Source organism: Nerophis lumbriciformis, linkage group LG06, assembly GCF_033978685.3.
Source record: "Nerophis lumbriciformis linkage group LG06, RoL_Nlum_v2.1, whole genome shotgun sequence".
NCBI classification, from domain to species: domain Eukaryota; kingdom Metazoa; phylum Chordata; class Actinopteri; order Syngnathiformes; family Syngnathidae; genus Nerophis; species Nerophis lumbriciformis.
The window spans coordinates 38,256,932-38,279,296 of record NC_084553.2 but is presented as its reverse complement, the minus strand read 5'-3'; the positions used below and the strand labels follow the sequence as shown (position 1 = coordinate 38,279,296).

General features: G+C 40.0%; 3 protein-coding genes across 5 annotated transcripts; 2 read left to right on the top strand and 1 right to left on the bottom strand.

Annotated features, from left to right (window-relative positions):
* Positions 1-989: 989 nt before the first annotated feature.
* On the top strand, positions 990-4,492 carry pdcd2 (programmed cell death 2). The gene is made up of 6 exons (XM_061964246.2): positions 990-1,527; positions 2,825-2,933; positions 2,996-3,052; positions 3,149-3,481; positions 3,719-3,933; positions 4,021-4,492. Exons 1-6 carry the CDS (start codon positions 1,336-1,338, stop codon positions 4,198-4,200), a joined length of 1,086 nt encoding a protein of 361 aa, XP_061820230.1. The 5' UTR covers positions 990-1,335; the 3' UTR covers positions 4,201-4,492.
* Positions 4,493-4,607: 115 nt separating this feature from the next.
* On the bottom strand, positions 4,608-17,541 carry tbp (TATA box binding protein). Of its 3 annotated transcripts, none has more exons than XM_061964250.1 (9): positions 17,422-17,541; positions 16,938-17,020; positions 8,984-9,140; positions 8,676-8,853; positions 8,464-8,551; positions 7,919-8,010; positions 7,630-7,797; positions 7,449-7,543; positions 4,608-7,175 (listed from the first exon to the last, which is right to left on the bottom strand). In XM_061964250.1, exons 2-9 carry the CDS (start codon positions 16,986-16,988, stop codon positions 7,096-7,098), a joined length of 909 nt encoding a protein of 302 aa, XP_061820234.1. In that variant the 5' UTR covers positions 16,989-17,020; positions 17,422-17,541; the 3' UTR covers positions 4,608-7,095. The 3 variants fall into 3 exon arrangements, with proteins under 3 accessions (XP_061820234.1, XP_061820233.1, XP_061820231.1); XM_061964249.1 differs by having other exon boundaries at positions 16,938-17,091; positions 17,422-17,539; XM_061964247.2 differs by lacking the exon at positions 17,422-17,541 and adding an exon at positions 17,149-17,401.
* psmc3 (proteasome 26S subunit, ATPase 3) lies at positions 17,534-22,244 on the top strand. The gene is made up of 2 exons (XM_061964245.1): positions 17,534-18,515; positions 21,798-22,244. Exons 1-2 carry the CDS (start codon positions 17,571-17,573, stop codon positions 22,134-22,136), a joined length of 1,284 nt encoding a protein of 427 aa, XP_061820229.1. The 5' UTR covers positions 17,534-17,570; the 3' UTR covers positions 22,137-22,244.
* Positions 22,245-22,365: the final 121 nt, after the last annotated feature.

Below are 22,365 nucleotides of genomic sequence, written 5' to 3'. Positions count from 1 at the left end.
AATAGACACCCTTTTTAGACCAGTTGATCTGCCATCTCTTTTCTTTTCTGCCCCCCTCTCCTGCGTGGCGAAGTTATCTGGTGACCGCAGTTGAGGCGCTAGCTGTTTAAAGTCTGGACCGGGGGTGGACCACTCATCTGTGCATCAGTTGGGGACGTCTCTGCGCTGCTGACTTGTCTCCATTCAAGATGATCCCCTGCTGGCCCCACTATGGACTGGACTCTCACATTATTAACCGTATCCACTCGGCATCCATTGCACCGGTCGCCCGGGGGAGGGAGGGGAAAGGTTCTCCACATCTGCGGTTCCCTACGAGGTTTCATTGCGGCCATTGGGTTGAGTTTTTCCTTGCCCTGATGTGGGATCTGAACCGAGGATGTCGTTGTGGCTTGTGCAGCCCTTTGAGACACTTGTGATTAAGGGCTATATAAATAAACTTTGATTGATTGATTGATTTTGCAGGCCACAAAAGGATGTGGAGGACCAGATCTGGCCCCCAGGCCTTCAGTTTGACATATTTTTTTGATTGGTTGATTGAAACTTTTATTAGTAGATTACACAGTACAGGGGCAGCACGGTGGTAAAGGGGTTAGTGCATCTGCCTCACAATACTAAGGTCCTGAGTAGTCTTGGCTCGGGATCTTTCTGTGTGGAGTTTGCATGTTCTCCCCGTGACTGCGTGGGTTCCCTCCGGGTACTCCGGCTACCTCCCACCTCCAAAGACATGCACCTGGGGATAGGTTGATTGGCAACACTAACATTGGCCCTAGTGTGTGAATGTGAGTGTGAATGTTGTCTGTCTATCTGTGTTGGCGACTTGTCCAGGGTGTACCCCGCCTTCCGCCCGATTGTAGCTGAGATAGGCTCCAGCGCCCCCCGCGACCCCAAAGGGAATAAGCGGTAGTAAATAGATGGATGGATGGATGGATACACAGTACAGTACATATTCCGTACAATTGACCACTAAATGGTAACACCCGAATACGTTTTTCAACTAGTTTAAGTCGGGGTCCACGTTAATCAATTCATGTACAGTATGAACATGGTTGTATTTAACTTTCTGTTTTTACAAACAACTTGTCGCCGCGGCCGACTACACGTAACAGTGGCTGTAAACCAGCCTGTCTATATTTGTAAATAAAGCTATTTACTTGCATTTACACCGTACAACTTACCAATGACATTATTTTTTACGTCGACGTGTTTTATTAGTGGAACTAAAAAATAGTTACTTGCGTTTCTACACGGTCGTGCTTCTGCATTGGGCTAGGCATGCGTTGAAAAGCACATTGTTTCCGGTATCTACCGTTTAGCCGTGTTTTACCTTTTTCGCTGATGAATACCCTCATGTCTCCGCCGGAGGTAATCCTGGGTTTCCTGGAGGACGCGGAGTCTTGGCGGCTTTGCTCCCCGCAGTTCCCCAGTAAAGTTGGGGGGAAACCGGCGTGGCTTTCCCTGCGAGGCCTGCCCTCGCTGTCCGGACTGGAGTGTGAGACATGTCGCCTGCCGATGCTCTTTCTCCTGCAGGTTAGTTTACCAAAAAGCGAGATTTCACTTAGTAGCTTGAAGCGGGCGTTTAATGTTAATTCATCACTTGAAGGAACTGTTACGAAACATTTGTTGTTTGGACTTTATAAAACGTATTGTAGCAACCTGGCGAAGTTGGTAGAGTGGCCGTGCCAGCAATCGGAGGGTTGCTGGTTACCGGGGTTCAATCCCCACCTTTTACCATCCTAGTCACGTCCGTTGTGTCCTTGGGCAAGACACTTCACCCCTTGCTCCTGATGGCTGCTGGTTAGCGCCTTGCATGGCAGCTCCCGCCATCAGTGTGTGAATGTGTGTGTGAATGTGGAAATAGTGTCAAAGCGCTTTGAGTACCTTGAAGGTAGAAAAGCGCTATACAAGTATAACCCATTTATCATTTATCATTTATCATTACCTAGCTAGCAGTGTTCAACCTTACCTGCCGATGAAAAATGGGGCATGTTCATTCCAGCCATGGTCGTTTAGGGCAGTGGTTCTCAACCTTTTTTCAGTGATGTACCGCCTGTGAACATTTTTTTAATTCAAGTACCCCCTAATCAGCAAAGCATTTTTGGTTGAAAAAAAGAGACAAAGAAGTAAAATACAGCACTATGTCATCAGTTTCTGATTTATTAAATTGTATATAACAGTGCAAAATATTGCTCATTTGTAGTGGTCTTTCTTGAACTATTTGGAAAAACAGATATAAAAATAACTAAAAACTTGTTTTAAAATAAACAAGTTATTCAATTATAAATGAAGATTTCTACACATAGAAGTAATCATCAACTTAAAGTGCCCTCTTTGGGGATTTTAATAGAGATCCATCTGGATTGATGAACTTAATTCTAAACTTTTCTTCACAAAAAAATAAATCTTTAACATCAGTATTTATGGAACATGTCCACAAAAAAATCTAGCTGTCAACACTGAATATTGCATTGTAATGAATGGAATAGCCTACTTGATTTGATGTTCAGTTTATGAACTTACATTCATATTTTGTTGAAGTATTATTCAATAAATATATTTATAAAGGATTTTTGAATAGTTGCTATTTTTAGAATATTTTAAAAAATTCTCACGTACCCCTTGGCATACCTTCAAGTACCCCCAGGGGTACGCGTACCCCCATTTGAGAACCACTGGTTCAGGGGTTCAAACAGGAAGTCAACATATAAAAACCCCAAATCTTATCAGGAGTGTGTGCATATTAATATAACCACCCAAATTGACATAATGTTTTGCTTTTACATCCTCCACAGATTTATGCACTCATAATGCCAATATTTCCCTTTAGGTCTACGCCCCAATTCCAGGTCAAGACAGAAGTTTCCACAGAACCCTCTTTGTGTTCTGTTGTAAAAACCCCAAATGTTACGTCCGCAGTGACAGCTGCTGTATGAAAGGTACCTGCAGGCAGTAATCACTTTTAATATCGTCATGTTCTGACTATTGTTTTGTCTCATAGTATTTAGAAGTCAGCTGCCTCGGAGGAATGAGTTCTACTCCTACGAGCCGCCAGCAGGTGTGAATCCTGATAATTGATTGCAGTATTTTTCAAATGTAATGTGTTCACTTTAATAGATTTGATAAGGACGATTTTTCCTTCCCGTATTTGCAGAGACCGAAGCCCCGTGCGACTTTGATCCAAACCAGAGTGTGCTGCCCACCTCTGGAGTTAAGCTGTGTTGGGTGTGCGGTTGCCCCGGCAACAAAGCTTGCTCTCGCTGCCACGCTGTCACATACTGCGGGAAACATCACCAGACGCTCCACTGGAAGAACGCGCACAAGCAGGAGTGCTGCTGCGGCGGCCGCCAAGAAACATCGGCCTGCCCCTTTCTCTTCCCGCAGTTTGAGCTCTTAACAGAGCCTGAGGAGGAAAAGGAGGATGAGGGGGATGAAGCAGATGAGGCCATCAGTCAGACGGGTGCAGACTGTTCCGCCATAACAGAAAGTAAACACTATAAAATCATAGTTTATTAAGCAATGTTGTTGTTCTTCTGGTTGCAGCCAAATACTAAAGAGCTACTTAAAACAGTTGCTTGATGACTAGTTAACGCTCTTTACCACCACTTATGAGACTGTTGTGGAACAGCGTAGACATCCAAATGTTTAAAAACAAAAACAAGTTTACTATTTTGTGTATACATTTCCAGTATAATTAAAGCAGGTATTGCTTTTTTTTCTCCAGCACTTGCAGAGACCGACCTGGAGGAGATGGCCATGCATGAGACAGAGGAAGACCGGGTGTTCCAGCGCTTTAAAAGGAAGATTGCACCGGAGCCTCACCAAGTGTTGCGTTACAGTCGAGGCGGATCCCCACTCTGGGTGTCTTTGCAGCACATCCCTTCAGATACAGACATCCCAGCATGCACCTGTGGCGCTAAGAGGACTTTTGAGTTCCAGGTTGGATATTTTTTTGGAGGCTTTACTGTACAAATGCTCAACCTCCTCTCCAAATGCCTTATCTTTGTGTTGTGTGCACACATCCAGGTGATGCCCCAGCTGCTCAATAGTCTGTGTGTGGACTCCACGGGAGACAGTATCGACTGGGGGACTCTAGCAGTCTATACCTGTTCTGTCAGCTGTAGCCATGACGATCAGTACTGCCTTGAGTTCATTTGGAAGCAGGACTTCGGCTCAGGCTTGCCAAGTCAAATTAAACAGCCATAAAAGTATATTACGTACAGTACCTTATTTCCCCTCACAATATATTGTACTGGATATTTGTTTGACACATACATGACTGACTGGTTTCAGCGTCCAGTAAGTCACACCAGTCTGTTTTAGCCATCAATTTCCTCCTCGTGGTTTATTTACATTCCCAGCTCTCCATATGACTTGTACAATGCAATCACATAGTAAATGATTCGTGGGTAAAAAAAAAAATCACAAGACCTTGTACCTTATCTCCCCATATTTAAGTACACCTTACTTCATGCTTTTTCCCATGACTCCCTAACAGAACATCCACACACAATTATAGTGAAGCTGATCTTCAACCTTGGGATAGTTTGTCACCTCGGCTCATGGGTTAAAAAGGTCAAATGTTTAGTTAAAATGTAGGGAAATAAAAGAAGTTGGTATGTACAGATTTATTGATGCACAGTGGTAACCATTGACAATAGCATTTTGGATATGAAAACATTCAACTGCTTTTGAAAAAATTGTGGCATTTAAAAACAATGTACTGTACGTGCTTAAGAGTTTAGAGAACATTATCAGGCCAAGTGCAAGTACGCAATTCAATGTATAAAAATGTGTTATTTGCAGATGGCGGTGACTTAACGCTTCATAAAATGGACAAAAACAAATAGGTGAGGGTGAAAGAAGAGGTCCTGTGCATCATCACCTTTACATTCAAACAAAAGTTTAACCATTAAATTGTCCATCCATCCATCTTCTTCCGCTTATCCGAGGTCGGGTCGCGGGGGCAGCAGCTTAAGCAGGGAAGCCCAGACTTCCCTCTCCCCAGCCACTTCGTCCAGCTCCTCCCGGGGGATCCCGAGGCGTTCCCAGGCCAGCCGGGAGAGATAGTCTTCCCAGCGTGTCCTGGGTCCTCCCCGTGGCCTCCTACCGGTCGGACGTGCCCGAAACACCTTCCTAGGGAGGCGTTCGGGTGGCATCCTGACCAGATGCCCGAACCACCTCATCTGGCTCCTCTCGATGTGGAGGAGCAGCGGCTTTACTTTGAGCTCCCCCCGAATGACAGAGCTTCTCACCCTATCTCTAAGGGAGAGCCCCGCCACTCGGCGGAGGAAACTCATTTCGGCCGCTTGTACCCGTGATCTTGTCCTTTCGGTCATGATCCAAAGCTCATGACCATAGGTGAGGATGGGAACGTAGATCGACCGGTAAATCGAGAGCTTTGCCTTCCGGCTCAGCTCCTTCTTCACCACAACGGATCGATACAGCGTCCGCATTACTGAAGATGCCGCACCGATCCGCCTGTCGATCTCACGATCCACTCTTCCCCCACTCGTGAACAAGACTCCGAGGTACTTGAACTCCTCCACTTGGGGCAAGATCTCCTCCCCAACCCGGAGATGGCACTTCACCCTTTTCCGGGAGAGAACCATGGACTCGGACTTGGAGGTGCTGATTCCCATCCCAGTCGCTTCACACTCGGCTGCGAACCGATCCAGCGAGAGCTGAAGAACTTGACCAGAGGAAGCCATCAGGACCACATCATCTGCAAATAGCAGAGACCTAATCCTGCAGCCACCAAACCAGATCCCCTCAACGCCCTGACTGCGTCTAGAAATTCTGTCCATAAAGGTTATGAACAGAATCGGTGACAAAGGGCAGCCTTGGCGGAGTCCAACCCTCACTGGAAACGTGTCCGACTTACTGCCGGCAATGCGGACCAAGCTCTGGCACTGATTATACAGGGAGCAAACTGCCACAATAAGACAGTCCGTTACCCCATACTCTCTGAGCACTCCCCACAGGACTTCCCGGGGTACACGGTCGAATGCCTTCTCCAAGTCCACAAAGCACATGTGGACTGGTTGGGCAAACTCCCATGCACCCTCAATGACCCTGCCGAGAGTATAGAGCTGGTCCACAGTTCCACGACCAGGACGAAAACCACTGTTCCTCCTGAATCCGAGGTTCGACTATCCGGCGTAGCCTCCTCTCCAGTACACCTGAATAGACCTTACCGGGAAGGCTGAGGAGTGTGATCCCACGATAGTTGGAACACACCCTCCGGTTCCCCTTCTTAAAGAGAGGAACCACCACCCCGGTCTGCCAATCCAGAGGTACCGCCCCCGATGTCCACGCGATGTTGCAGAGTCTTGTCAACCAAGACAGCCCCACAACATCCAGAGCCTTAAGGAACTCCGGGCGGATCTCATCCACCCCCGGGGCCTTGCCACCGAGGAGCTTTTTAACAACCTCGGCAACCTCAGCCCCAGAAATAGGAGAGCCCACCACAGATTCCCCAGGCCCTGCTTCCTCATAGGAAGACGTGCTGGTAGGATTGAGGAGGTCTTCGAAGTATTCCCTCCACCGATCCACAACATCCGCAGTCGAGGTTAGCAGAGCACCATCCCCACCATACACGGTGTTGACACTGCACTGCTTCCCCTTCCTGAGGCGGCGGATGGTGGTCCAGAATTGCTTCGAAGCCGTCCGGAAGTCTTCCATTAAATTGTAACTTGTGAAATGGAGCCTCCAAAACTGGGTATCAATGACTATACCAAACTGAAAACTTAATTGAAACACAATTGCCAGTTGAATTGTTTAGTCTAAATTGCAGTAAAAAAAAAAAAGAGCGGAAAAAAAAAACAAGCAGACATTGATACAAATGTATAAAACTATTTAAAATTGAACACAATTTAAAAAAAGTCATGACTGTTGCATGGCTTTTCCTTTTAAATTTATGTACAAGAGTATGAACAAAAAAATTAAAATAAGCCATGTTGATCAGGGATTAAAAAAAAAAACATTTACTGCCCTTCTAGCAGTTAACCTGTAGAGGGCAATGTAAGATGTAGGGAAACATTAAAAAAAACTAATTAAACACAAAAAAAGTCACAGTTGGGGGGGGGGGGGAAGCTAATTCTACGTGGTCTTGCGGAAACCTTTTAGGATAGGGTAGATGTTTTCAAACGCTTCATAGATTTCACCTCTCACCTTTGCACCTAGAAACAAATGCACAAGAAAAATTATTCTACATTTGTGTCCTATTAGTGTGTGCACCTTTAGCACAATTCAACTGTATATATGACCAGCATCAAGGCTAGATTTTGAGCAAAACCCTTCAAATCCACTGTTACGGGACATCTGGAACATATTTAAAAGTTGTTGATGCTTAGTATGATTAGTATCATTTGGGAACTTTAAATATGTATACTGTATGGCTGCTGTCAGATGAGTGTCTCTCAAAGATGGAGGCTGTTAACTAAAAATCCTACCTGTTAGTACGACCTTCCCGGAAACAAAGATGAGCAAGACAATTCTGGGTTTGATCATTCTATAAATCAATCCTGGAAACAGCTCCGGTTCATAACTGCAAGACACAGAGGGAAAAAAAGTTGTCAATGACCACTTTGGCAGATGGTTCCACCATGTATCTTACTGATCACTTCCAGTTACCTGCTAAACTGTTGATGTGTGAGTACTAAACCCTCCAGACGAATGGGGAACTTCACGTCACAGCTGCCCACCATATTCTGAATCTTGAAGTCCAAAAACTTTGCAGGAAAACCCAGCTTTTGCACGACACGAGCGTATTTCCTGGCCGCTAACCTCGACTGCTCCTCGCTACAAAACGTAAGAATATTTCATTTATGCATGTACTTTTTAGATGGATGAATATAAAACACATGGCTATTGTCTTTTGTAACTTTAATTGTCTCTCTAATTAAGTTACATAATTTCTGACCTCTTTGCCCCTGTGCAGACCATTTTCCCAGAGCTGAAAATAAGAGCTGTGGTTCTGGGTTCTCGTATTCTCATGATAACTGCAGCAAAACGCTAGAACACAGCAAGAAAGCAAACATGTCAACAAATATGGTAATACAGTGGAACCTGCTTATTTTGACACCAACTGGTCTGGCTGACCGACATTAACATAGCTGCTGCAATTAAACATTTATGAGCATAAAACACTTAACTCATTTTCTACTGTATTTACTGTCAACTCCACCCTTTGTCAGCTTCTAATTATTTCTTGGACTTCTTATTCCAGTTATCAGCACTTATGTTCCTAGCCTCTGACACCTTTGGCTCTAAAAGTTGTAGGTTTGTCAAAGCGGGCGGCCGTGTATGTCCACACTGACTCATGCAGTACTTTGTACTTATAACAACATGGTGGACTGGGACATGAGGACTGGGACATGATCAAGAAGTTCGACATAAACAAGTTGGCCACACAAGCAAGTTTCACTGTATGAATTAATCTGCAGGAAATCTTGTTGCAAGATATACCTTTGGGTTATACTCAGCATTCCTGGCTCTTAGTGCGATGGTCTTCAAGTCCAGTTTACAGCCAAGATTCACTGTCGACACAATGTTTCTGATGATGAACAAGAAGAGCAATTAAATTAGTTTGTGAATTTCATGTATTATTGGCTTTCATATAACTCTTCTACAACTGACCAATATCTGAAAGTAAATCTTCTATCACTTATGAAACATACTGTAACTGTGGCACTATTCCCGAGCTCTCTGAGGCTGGCGTGGCTGGTGTGATGGGGGTCATGGGGGTCAGTGGGGTGTTGTACATCGGAGTGTTCCCTGGCAGCGCTGTGGTGGTTGAACCTGTGACTCCCTGGGAATGGAAGAGCTGAGGAGTCTGCCCCGATGTTCCAGGAAGACCTAGGGAGACACAAAAAAATCCATAAATTCACCCAAAGTACCTGAGCCAATCCTAAAATGGGATCCAGAAGTGAGAATTGTTGTGTTCAGAAGCTGGATGGGTTTCAGTTACACCCTTAGAACAGATCACCTGCATTACACTGCTGTGCTTGTTGCGCCGCCTGTTGCTGTCTCTGCTGTTCTTCCAGTATAGATAAACTGTTTGTGTTCTGCACAGGCTGAGGTGTCAGGCCAGAACCGTATGGCATCATGGGACTGAACATCGGCATACCCGGCGTCATGGCACCCTACAAAAACAACATAATTACAACATAAACTAAACATTTGCACAAGCCGTACAGGCCGATTCTCTTTGAGCGCTTGTCAAACATGTCAAGAAGGTTCTTAATTGTGGATTAATTATGTAACGGGCAAAAATGGAGTGCACTATTTGGTTTTAATCAGCAGAGGAACATTTGAGTAGGTCTAAGAAAAACTAGTTTGTCGTCTAAAACTCTAAACAACAACGTTTATGTCCGCCAAAGCCGGTCAGAGTTGCAACCATTAATCTGATTAGCAAAAAAGCTTTGATTTATATTGTGTTGCTTTGATTAATCGTTTAATGAGGACCACACAGAGTGCCTAAAACTTTAATTTTGTGGACATGGTTAAACGCACGACCGCTGTGATCTGTTTGGCGGTGAACAGAGGAATGTGGCTATAGAGAGAAATGGTTAAAAGGAAAACAATGACAAGGTGGAAAGACAAGAAAGGACGCATAGAAAGGGACAAAAGCTGTCAATAGTCTTAGATCATTTCAAATTCATTATTATTCAAACACATGAAGGCTGTAAGAACCTGTTGGCATCAACATGCAAACTGTATATACGCATACACAAATAAGTTATTTGTCCAAATATAAACACATTTCTCCAAGGAATCAATTTTTGAATGTGTATATGTTCAGGTTACAGAATGTATTCTTTATTATTTGAGTGTCAATGACTGCGCATTATCATACTTTAGCTTTTTGCTTAACTTAGTTTCTATATTTATTAGCTGGTTTTGGGCAATACTCAGTTTTTTTAATTATACATTTTTATTAATGTAAAATTGTAAAAAGTGCAATTTCAATGTTGATGTGCATTTATTTACAAACAAAGAAGAAAAAGCTTAATTTTAACTATTTTGTCTAAAACACACTGTAAATATAAAGTGTGTTTTATCTGATGAATTAATCGAACAAACTAATCGATTCAAACATTCAGACAGATTCTACCATTCTTCAACTGCAACCTCCTAGAAAGTGAACAATGCGAGTTCACAAATGGTAAATGGGTTATAATTGCATAGCGCTTTTCTACCTTCAAGGTACTCAAAATGCTTTGACACTATTTCCACATTCACCCATTCATACACACATTCACACACTGATGGCGGGAGCCGCCATGCAAGGCCCTAACCACAACCCATCAGGAGCAATTGAAAAAGAATTGTAAAAAATATTTTGAGCTTTTAACAGACGGAAAACTGCTGTTTATTAATTTATTTTATTATTATTAATTTTCCCCTTTGTAATTATCTCTCTACTAACACACGATCCCTTTCAAATACAGTACTGATTGAGCAGTTACTCGACAGGAAGCCAGGTGTTGCAAAGCATAAAGGGTGCCAGAATACCGTCAAGTGACACTTTCTCAACCAATCTGCTACACAGAAGCGTCATGAAGGAAAACCGAAACACCTAAATCAACAAAACAATTTAAGCAGCTGGTACACAAAATAAATTCTGTGTTAGTTGTTTGAACACACTTTGGCTGCAATAAGGATGACGTGACCAAAAAGTAGAGTTGTAGTTGAGAGTGAAATATTCATGCATTAACCAAAATTGAAGTAAAATGTTCAATAAATCATTTAGACTTTTGCCATAAACGTCCAGACCTACTAGCAACTTAAGATACAGGCCAAGTCCGCATTATTTTTTGTATGTTTACATTTGCCTACTATATGTACTGTCGCTTAACTGTGTTCATGCTGACCGGAGAGGAGAAGTTCGCGAACGAATCAGGTTTTATGAATGGGTCTTTTAAGTGAATAATGAGAACCGATTCGCAGTTGTCAACAGTTCATTTGGGAGCCGTTTTTAAGGACATGCAGATACAGCGTCGCAATTGCCCACTCGACTGGCAGCTAGAATACAAAATTAGTCAAAGGAAACAGCAGCATTTGGATTCATTTTTTTAATATAATAAAATACATATAGACACATTCTATTTATTTTTATGGTATTCATTAATTTTGATTCACTCTTCTCGTTTATTTTTTTGATGTGCAAAGGTGTTCAAGCGTACACACACACAATTGTGTATTCACATTTGTATTGTGTCCTAAATTGTATTTTAATTGTGTAATGCATGTCAGACTAGGGGCCATATATTATTATATATATATATATATATATATATATATATATATATACATATATATATATATGTGTATACATATATTATAATATATATATATATATATATATATATATATATATATATATTATTCTTACTTATTATTTGTGTATTTATTCCTCTATTGTTAAAGTTTTTTTAGGCAAAGGAAATTTCTAAATTGTGATGTCACTGTCAAAGCATGGGGAAATGGCATCACCTTACGGAATGTTTACAATAACATGTCAACAAAATTACAGCCAAAATGTCAAAATACAGTAATTCCCACATGAATTTAAACTATTCTGTTTGACATTGTATCATATAACTGCTACCATTGATGGTTTCCTTGATAAAAACAACTTGAATTATAATACTGAGCCAGTTTTTTGAAAGGCTCTTTCAAATAATGGGACGGCGTGGCGCAGTGGAAGAATGGCCGTGCGCGACCCGAGGGTCTCTGGTTCAATCCCCACCTAGTACCAACCTCGTCATGTCCGTTGTGTCCTGAGCAAGACACTTCACCCTTGCTCCTGATGGGTGCTGGTTAGCGCCTTGCATGGCAGCTCCCTCCATCAGGTGTGAATGTGTGTGTGAATGGGTAAATGTGGAAGTAGTGTCAAAGCGCTTTGAGTACCTTGAAGGTAGAAAAGCGCTATACAAGTACAACCCATTTATCATTATTTATCATTTAAATAATGATTGATAGATGGATGGATTCCCAAGCACCTGGCTCCCTTCAAAGAGCCAGAAATCCAGTTTCTAATGTTGACACGATTATACTTGTAAAATTAGTAAGCGGTTGGTAATGTTGTTCCTATGTACGAATGTGATTCATTGATTGAAACTTTTATTAGTAGATTGTACAGTACAGTACATATTCCGTACAATTGACCACTAAATGGTAACATCGAATACGTTTTTCAACTTGTTTAAGTCGGGGTCCACGTAAATCAATTCATGGTAGATGTAGGCTTACGAACAATAGAAAACAACATAACTTTTTATTAGGGGTGTCAAGATTTGTTTTAACAACGATTCAATTTGATTCAGGGACAATATCATTATTTTAGAACGATAAGATCCGAAACAATTCAGTGAGTTGAAATTCAGTGATATTTTAGCTAACAAAATTCATCCAGAGTGACTGTGAAATTATGAATGAATGAATGAAATAAGTTTATTTCGGTCATATAATCAACCATTAACCATTTTGTGTAACCAGTTTAACAGTACAGATTATACATATTTAACAATCATCAAATTTACACACAAAAAGAAAAGAAAAAGAATGACCGAAAAGGGAATAGGCTAAAGCCAAAGCTTATATTTGCCTATCCTATACATTCACTAAAAATTAGATTGCCTGGAACATCGTTAAAAAAATCAATGGGATGAAAGTAATCGTTGCTATATTTTATCATTTTCAATTATTTCACCTTTCAAGGTTTTTTTAAACCTAAACAAAGAACTACATGTCTTCAGCTCATCACTGAGCTTGTTTCACCATTTAACTTATAAAAATGAAATACATTTGTATTTTATATTCGTTCTTACTTTACCCATTTCAAAAATCGATATCCCCGTAAATTATAGTTTTCTCCTCTTAATTTAAATAACCTAAGAATGCAAGCTGGAAGACTGTTGTTCTTTACTCGAAAAATAATTTCCATTGTTTTTAAAAACACAATATCTGAAAATTTTAACACATTAGAACTTATAAATAATGGATTGGTATGTTCATAGTAGCACGCTTTGTGTATTATTCCTATGACCCTTTTTTGAAGTTTAATTATTGGGTCTATGTTTGTTTTATAAACATTTCCCCAAACTTCAACACAATATGTTAAATATGGAAAAATAAAAGAATAATACAACATATGCAGACATGTCTTATACAGCATATGTCATACTTTATACAAAATAGCAATGTATTTGGATATTTTTCCCTTTATATATTCAATATGCGTTTTCCAACATAATTTATGATCAATTATTATTCCCAAGAATTTAGTTTCATATACCCTATCAATTTCTACTTGATTTAATTTTGCTTCACAATTTGTCCTTGCACCATTAAATTAATAAATTTAGTTTTCTTATCATTTAATGATAACTTATTAATATCAAACCATTTTTTTAGCTGAATCAACTCAACCTCTATTACCCTCAACACTTCCTTCAAGTCTTCTCCTGAACAATATACATTTGTATCAACTGCAAACATAATACATTTAAATGTATTAGATACTGAACAAATATAATTTAAATAAAGTATAAATACCTTAGGTCCCAATACCGAGCCTTGTGGAACCCCAGAAGTTACTCTTCTTGGCTGTGATTTAGTCTTACTAATTTCCACATATTGAGATCTATTACTTAAATAACTACTTAACCACTGTTGTGAAACACCTCTTATGCCATAGTTTTCCAATTTTTGCAGAAGTAAGGGAATAATCGATTGTGTCAAAAGCTTTATATAAGTCAATAAATACTCCAACAGTGTGTTGCTTTTTTTCTATTGATGTAGCTATGTTTTCTTCAAAGTCCATCACTGCTAGGGATGTCGATCGATTACTCCTGAACCCATACTGATGGTCATTCAGTAGCTCCTGTTTGTCAATGAACTTATCAAGTCTATTTACAAATAATTTATCAAGGATTTTTGCAAATTGAGGTAGTAGAGACACAGGTCTATAATTTGAGACCATATGTTTATCACCATTTTTATAAATCGGAATAACTTTAGCAATTTTCATTTTGTCAGGAAAAGTTCCAGTTGATAAAAATGTATTACATATATAAGTAAACGGCTTCAGGACACAATCCATCACTTCTTTAACAAGTGACATATCCACGTTGTTACCATCGACAGATTTTTTGTTTTCAAACTTTCTGACCACTTCTAACACATCACTTTCACAAACTCCGCCAAGAAACATTGCATTTTTAATGTCAGATACACGCTTTAACTTTTTGTCATCATTCATATTAAAATTAATATTTTTAGCCAAATTTGGGCCACCATTCACAAAAAACGTATTGAATTCCTCAGGTATTTCTTCTATATTTTCAATAACTGAGTTGTCATCTTTTACCAGATATGCTGTAAAATCATTTTGCTAGATTTTTTAATCATAGTACGGTAATAAGCACATTCCAAGTTTCAATTATATTATTTTTATGTAGCAATTGTTCATAATAGTGTTTTTGTTGCAGCCTCATGATACATGTCAATCTGTTTTTATACTTTTTATATCTGTCCTCATTTTCCTTTGTTCGATGCTTAATAAATTCCTTGTAAAGCCTAGTTTTCTTTTTACAGGCTTTTACTAAACCCTTTGTTATCCATGGTTTCTCCCTCTTTTTAGTATTTTGCTTATATTCTCTCAATGGACAATGACGGTCATAAAGTGTCAGAAATATATCCAGGAATGTATCGTATGCTTCATTAGTATCCTCCACAAAAACATTTTGCCAATCCTGATTTAAAAGGTCAGCCTTGAATGCCTGAACGGCGTCTGGTGATTTTATTCTAACAAAGTTATTAATTTGTCTTTTTGTTTGTAAGTTTCGCTCCTTGTTCATTTCGATCACTGTAAAGACAGGCAAGTGATCACCACTTTTTCTCTTCCCATCAAATACATTTATAAAAATATGGTCAATCAGTGTTAAGCTGTCCTTTGTTATTCTGCTAGGTTTTACAATTAGTGGAAAGAAACTCAAGCTAAACATAACGGCGTGGCGCAGTGGAAGAATGGCCGTGCGCGACCCGAGGGTCCCTGGTTCAATCCCCACCTAGTACCAACCTCGTCATGTCCGTTGTGTCCTGAGCAAGACACTTCACCCTTGCTCCTGATGGGTGCTGGTTAGCGCCTTGCATGGCAGCTCCCTCCATCAGTGTGTGAATGTGTGTGTGAATGGGTAAATGTGGAAGTAGTGTCAAAGCGCTTTGAGTACCTTGAAGGTAGAAAGCGCTATACAAGTACAACCCATTTATCATTTATTTATAAGATTAACAAAATCAGTGGTTTTCGTGTGATCATTAAATTTCATCAAATCAATGTTGAAGTCACCACAAATCAAGATCACCTTATCATTATTATATTATTACTGAATACTGGACAATACAGCTGAAGTTTACTATATTCCTGTTATTTCTTGTAAGGGAATTATGTATAGATAAATTAGGGACACAAACAAGCAAGTAACCAACAGTTAATTGCCAATGCATTCCAATCTTATTTGAATAAAGTACAACCAACACTTTCGGGTGAATTAACAAGAGCAAACTTTTGGCAAACCATGACAAGATTTACCTACTAATTAAGTTCCTCCGGTGTCTATATTCTGTTCTCCACCCTGGCATCGCAGATGTAGGACAGCCTCCCAGGTGTGTGAAAGCATGTATGCCCCCTCATCCCTGTAGTGGTGTTGGCCCCTTGCTTCCTAATTTGCTCTCCTTCATCCATCTCTTGTATTTGTTTCTAATGAAATGAATTTTCCTTGGCTGCCACTTTTTTGCTTCATGTTGTTTTGTTCAAGAAGTTGTGAGTCCCTGTAACTTGCTCCACTGTCACTTTCGTTGTGTCAGTCACGTCTTTTGTGGCTTTATAATATTGTGTTGCGTCATTTGTCCTTGTTGCGGCTTTTGCAATCGTGTTGTAGCTGAAAGTTTTTGTGTTGTAATTAATAATATTGTCTTGCTGCGTTTATTATGACCTTTCTTGACCACCGTAGCTATCAGCCATTTTTGTTTTGATAAAGCCACAGACGGGAAGGCAGACTTAACGGTCAGCGTCCTTATCATTAAAAAAAGTTTAATTTCATATAAAGTCTGCCGTCGTTAAATCCAATGTTTTTCTTTAGCTAGTATCGATAAAATCGATCACTTCCCTTTTAAAACAGTCTTGAATCGACACCTATCTTCTGGAAGGCAAACTTTCCAAGCACAGATCGATTTAGTTGAATCGAAGGAATATAAATCCATATATCCATTAATTGTTATATCCCTCGTAGGTACGTAGAGTTAGGCTTATGTATAGCAGAAAATAACATAACTCTTAATCTAATTGCAATTTTTAGAATGGTGTGAGTTTGATGTTGGTGTGAGTTTGGACTGGAGCCTGCAGTGCCTCGGACTGGAAGTCTCAGCAGAAAGTGGTGAGGACGGCGGAAAAGATCACCAAGACTCCTCTTCCTCCTATCCAAAAAATTGCAAAAAGCTGCTGCCTGACCAGGGCTCAGAAAATCTGCAGAGACTCCTCCCACCCCCACCAAGGACTGTTTTCACTGCTGGACTTTAAAAAGAGGTTCCGCAGCCTCCGTAGCAGAACCTTCAGGTTCTGTAACAGCTTCTTCCCTCAGGCCATAAGACTCTTGAACGCATCATAATAATCCTCTTAATTCCCCCCAAAAACGAATGAACAAGATGGAATATAAAGACAATATAACATACAGCCATAAACGTTGATGCAAATGCAAAAGTGCAATATATTTATCTCTACAGTAATCTATATATTTGTATCTGCACCTTATTGCTCTTGTATCCTGCACTACAACGAGGTAAAGCAACGAAATGTCGTTCTTATCTGTACTGCAAAGTTCAAATTTGAATGACAATAAAAGGAAGTCTTAGTCTAAGTTAATGAAAATGCATGTTACCTGAGGGGAGGCCAGGCCCTGAAAGGCTGGTATGCTGTTGTTCTGATCCATTGCCTTAACTTGGCACGTTATCTTACGGTCACCTGGGGAGCAGACACACACACACTTGTTGTGTGTCCAGCAGGAGAAATGTTTTCTTGCGGACAATTATACCCTGAAAAAGAAGGAAAGAGCATAGATGTGGAAGCGGCGCGAAAAAAAATGTACTCACAACTTAGTAACCACTGCATTAGGATTTGAAAGCTTAGAATCATCGTTCCTTGTTATTCTATTATCGTACATTTGAACGTACAAACTGGAGACATAAAAGGTTCATAATATTTCACAGGATACCAAATGAACGCGATGCTGTAAGCGCTTGGCTAGTGTTAGCTGCATGAGCTAACCCTACATCAAACGTGCGGCAGCTGCAACTCAGAGAAAACAAAACATGCGCTGCAATATGAGCTTGGGAATATAACAATATATAAAACTGATAGCTTACAATTTGTCAGTCAACAAGTCGCAACACAAATTGAATGAATTTATCTCGTAGTTTGTGTCATCTTCCGTCTAACGCCAGCACGTCGGTGACTTCCGGGAGAGCGAGCTTTAACTTCCGGCGTGTCGAAGGTCGCAACAGACAGAAGCAAGATGGCGTCGCTGAGTGACAAGTCAGTTTGGGACGAAGTGGAAGATGGAATCGGCGAAGAAGTGTTAAAAATGTCCACAGAGGAGATAGTTCAGCGAACTCGCCTCCTCGACAGCGAGATAAAGATCATGAAAAGCGAGGTACTGAGGGTGACCCACGAATTGCAAGCTATGAAGGATAAAATCAAAGAAAATACGGAGAAGATAAAAGTGAACAAAACTTTGCCCTACCTGGTGTCTAATGTCATCGAGCTGCTGGATGTGGACCCCAACGACCAGGAGGAGGACGGAGCTAATGTGGACCTGGATTCGCAGCGAAAAGGAAAATGCGCCGTCATCAAGACATCCACCCGGCAGACTTACTTCCTGCCGGTAATTGGGCTGGTGGACGCCGAGAAGCTGAAGCCTGGAGACCTGGTTGGTGTCAACAAGGACTCCTACCTGATCCTGGAGACCTTGCCTACCGAGTATGACTCTAGGGTCAAGGCCATGGAGGTGGACGAGCGCCCCACAGAGCAGTACAGTGACATCGGCGGGCTGGACAAGCAGATCCAGGAGCTGGTGGAGGCCATAGTCCTGCCAATGAATCACAAGGAAAAATTTGAGAACCTGGGCATCCAGCCACCCAAAGGGGTCCTCATGTATGGACCACCTGGAACAGGGAAGACGCTTCTCGCCAGGGCCTGTGCAGCTCAGACAAAAGCCACTTTTCTTAAATTGGCTGGTCCACAGCTTGTGCAGATGTTCATTGGAGACGGAGCCAAGCTGGTGAGAGACGCCTTCGCGCTGGCCAAGGAGAAAGCCCCCTCCATCATCTTCATTGACGAACTGGACGCCATCGGTACCAAGAGATTTGACAGCGAGAAGGCAGGAGACCGAGAGGTGCAGAGGACCATGCTGGAGCTCCTCAACCAGCTGGATGGCTTTCAACCCAACATGCAAGTCAAGGTAAGCGATCACATTTAACTGGTGACACTTGACTCATCCATCACCTCAACATTCTTATTAAGTTCAGGTGGCAGGGAAAAAGTCATCTTTTTTCACATGCAAAGTTCTTGAACAGAGTTCAAAGTAGTTAATATTAGTAATAATAAAATAGTACTAATAACACTTTTACACAACCTTTTTAAAAAACAGGACATCAACACAATTATAACATCAATTTAGGACTAGTAATATCGCCGCTGTTGGTTGTAGCCATCAGAATCAGAATTACTTTAATAATCTCCAAGGGGAAATTAAAATTTTGCATCATGTAATGCAGTGTTTCTCAAATAGGGGTATGCGTACCCCTGGGGGTACTTGAAGGTATGCCAAGGGGTACGTGAGATTTTTTTTAAATATTCTAAAAATAGCAACAATTCAAAAATCCTTTATAAATATATTTATTGAATAATACTTCAACAAAATATGAATGTAAGTTCATAAACTGAACATCAAATCAAGTAGGCTATTCCATTCATTACCAAACACCCAGAGTTTCCCCCATGCCATGATGGTTTGGCCCTCACTAAAATGTCTGTCAAAAAGAACTGTGAAAAGAAATGCAACAATGCAATATTCAGTGTTGACAGCTAGATTTTTTTGTGGACATGTTCCATAAATATTGATGTTAAAGATTTCTTTTTTTTTGTGAAGAAATGTTTAGAATTAAGTTCATGAATCCAGATGGATCTCTATTACAATCCCCAAAGAGGGCACTTTAAGTTGATGATTACTTCTATGTGTAGAAATCTTTATTTATAATTGAATCACTTGTTTATTTTTCAACAAGTTTTTAGTTATTTGTATATCTTTTTTTCCAAATAGTTGAAAAAAAACCATTACAAATGAGCAGTATTTTTGCACTGTTATACAATTTAATAAATCAGAAACTGATGACATAGTGCTGTATTTTACTTCTTTATCTCTTTTTTTCAACCAAAAATGCTTTGCTCTGATTAGGGGGTACTTGAATTAAAATAATGTTCACAGGCGGTACATCACTGAAAAAAGGTTGAGAACCACTGATGTAATACATCTAATGTTTTACCAACAGGAATTCAGTATTTTCTGTTATACAAATTTGATACAAACATCCATTGATCCATCCATTTTCTACCGCTTGTCCCTTTTGGGGTCGCGGGGGTAAAAAAAAATATATATAATTAGTCATTATATTCCCAGAAATGGATCCAATAAATGTAGATATAGTGGTACCTCAACTTAACCTCCACTGGTCAAATGTCCTTTTTAAAAAGTCTTATCCCGAATGCCATTGAGATTCTTAATGTGACAAAGTGAACAAATCCACATTTGACCTGAACTGCTTTACTTTTATGGTTTACCGATACCCCTTTAGATCTTAATTTATAGTTACTTTCATTCCTGTTTTTACCTAACCTCTCGTCTGCTATGTTTTATATATGATATTGTTTCTATTTTAGTGAAAGACAATTTTCTACATCGGTGGACAATAAATATTTATTCTATTTTATTCTATTATATTCTAAGAGTGTTTTGAAATAAGAGCTGTCTCTTGGCTAATTATTATGCTTTAAGATGCAAGCAAAATTTAGCGTTAGAAGCATTCCCGCTATTAATTGACGTTCCAAATAATGAACAGTGAACCCCCTAAGATCCACCCACAACATCTGATCTTACTTGTTAACATTGGTTTATAGCTAAAGTTGGACATACCTTTGTTTTCCAACCATGGAAAGAAAGAGAGTGAGTGTGAAGGATTGTGCTGAGAAGAAGAAATGGATGATATTCATAGAATTAAATAACAAAATCATCAAAAACATGACATGTAGCTCGCTAGTTTTGCGAAGCAGCTCGAGCGTAACACTTTTAGTCTGAACCATACTGATGCAGAACGAGTCAAATGCCAGCCAAGGAGGACAAAGCTACAAACAATGGGAGACCGGGCTTTCTGCTCCGCCGCTCCCAGTCTGTGGAACGCTCTCCCTGACCACCTGAGGGCACTGCAGACTGTGGATGCTTTTGAAAAAGGCTTAAAAACCCTTCTTTTTAAAAAAGCCTTTTTTTAGATGTATGCATATTAGTTCTAGCTATTAGGCTGTTGTAGTTTTTAGTTTTATTATCTTTTTATTTATTTTTTATACACTGTAGCACTTCGAGGTTGTTTACTCAATGTAAAGTACTTTTTACAATTATAATCTATTATTATTATTATTATTATTATCAAAATAATACATATACAGAAGAAATGTGTCCACAAAAATACCAAGAAGCTGCTGATGGTGTATTTGACAAAGAAACAGCTTGAAGGAGATACCGTAAAAGTCCACTCTCCAAGGAAAAAAGGACTTCATAAAGAAGAATGTACAACAATTCTTCTCAACATAAGAGGAAAAATATAACCTTAGAGAAAATTAATTAATTAAATTAATTAATTAATTTAAAACATTTCTATGCACATACAACACTGAAGCCCTTTAGTATATCAGTATGTGGAATTACATTTTAGGATGTTTTAGGCAAATAAGGCAAACAATGTACTAATATGATCCAATTTACTGTTCAAACTCAGTGTTTACAAAGTACAAAGAAGAAGAATTCTGATAAATATTTTGGACCCTTTTAAAAATGAGGTGATCTTATTTGTCTCCTTATGTGAATTACAACTTATTTAACTATTTAATTGAGAACTTTATTATTTATGCAGTTAAGTTGTGTACAATTTGAGAGCCGGAAGTGAATTTAATGTGTTAGTACTGTAATTGCTTTGAAATGGAAAAGGGGTAGGATTAATTGAGCTCTGCTTCTTCCTACTCCTTTTCGGACATGTTGTCAAGAGAAACTGAAAATATGTGATGTATCATGTTCTAACTGAATGCACGTTCGAAAATGAACTTAAACCATATAACTGCTGTAGTTGTATTGTATTTTTTAATAAAATACTTCTTATCTAGAAGTTTGTTTTTCTTTTTAGCAAGGCATGTCACACGGTAAAATTGTGTTTTTTTTAATTGATTTCAATTCATTTCAATGGTTGACGTTGATTTGCAATACAAGTATTTTCAGTAAAGCGCTGCATCACAGAACCAATTAAGCTTGTAAGTCGAGGTACTACTGTGTTTGCCATTTTTTTATGTGCTTATTTAGCAGTGTTGGATAAGTGTGCTGCATCATACTAAGCTGCCTTACCATGATGACTCCCATTGAGCTAACCAAAATATTTAGCTCTGTCTTGTTGTACTAATAACAAAATGTCCTTGGTCACAGGTGATTGCAGCCACCAACAGAGTGGACATCTTGGACCCAGCGCTGCTGCGTTCAGGTCGTCTGGACAGGAAGATCGAGTTCCCGATGCCAAATGAAGAGGCCAGAGCCCGCATAATGCAGATTCACTCGCGCAAGATGAACGTCAGTCCTGATGTTAACTACGAAGAGCTGGCGCGCTGCACCGACGACTTCAACGGCGCTCAGTGCAAAGCCGTGTGCGTGGAGGCGGGTATGATCGCACTGAGGCGCGGCGCCACGGAGCTGAACCACGAGGATTACATGGAGGGAATCCTAGAGGTACAGGCCAAAAAGAAGGCCAACCTGCAGTACTACGCCTAAGGACACTGTAGGTTCATGCTTATGTGTGATTTATGGAAATAGTTGTAGCTTTCAAAACACTTGTTACAGCCTTGTTTATCTTCATTTAATAAAAATAAATTACAGCCATGTTTAGCATATTTTATTGGTTTTTATGTTGAAGAAGCAAGTCATCACTACACAGCAACAGAGTACTCTCTTACATATATTATTTATCAAGTTATTTAGACATTGGGAGTCATTTTCAGTG

Coding starts and splice junctions, on each gene's coding strand:
- tbp (XM_061964247.2), bottom strand. CDS start 17,191: ATGATTCTAAGCTTTCAAATCCTAATGCAGTGGTTACTAAGTT. Junction 17,021..17,148: donor AATGCAGTGGTTACTAAGTT/GTGAGTACATTT, acceptor TCTGCTCCCCAG/GTGACCGTAAGATAACGTGC. Junction 8,552..8,675: donor GGAATAGTGCCACAGTTACA/GTATGTTTCATA, acceptor GTTCATCATCAG/AAACATTGTGTCGACAGTGA.
- psmc3 (XM_061964245.1), top strand. CDS start 17,571: ATGGCGTCGCTGAGTGACAAGTCAGTTTGGGACGAAGTGGAAGATGGA. Junction 18,516..21,797: donor AACCCAACATGCAAGTCAAG/GTAAGCGATCAC, acceptor CCTTGGTCACAG/GTGATTGCAGCCACCAACAG.
- pdcd2 (XM_061964246.2), top strand. CDS start 1,336: ATGAATACCCTCATGTCTCCGCCGGAGGTAATCCTGGGTTTCCTGGAG. Junction 2,934..2,995: donor TGACAGCTGCTGTATGAAAG/GTACCTGCAGGC, acceptor TTTGTCTCATAG/TATTTAGAAGTCAGCTGCCT. Junction 3,482..3,718: donor CTGTTCCGCCATAACAGAAA/GTAAACACTATA, acceptor TTTTTTCTCCAG/CACTTGCAGAGACCGACCTG.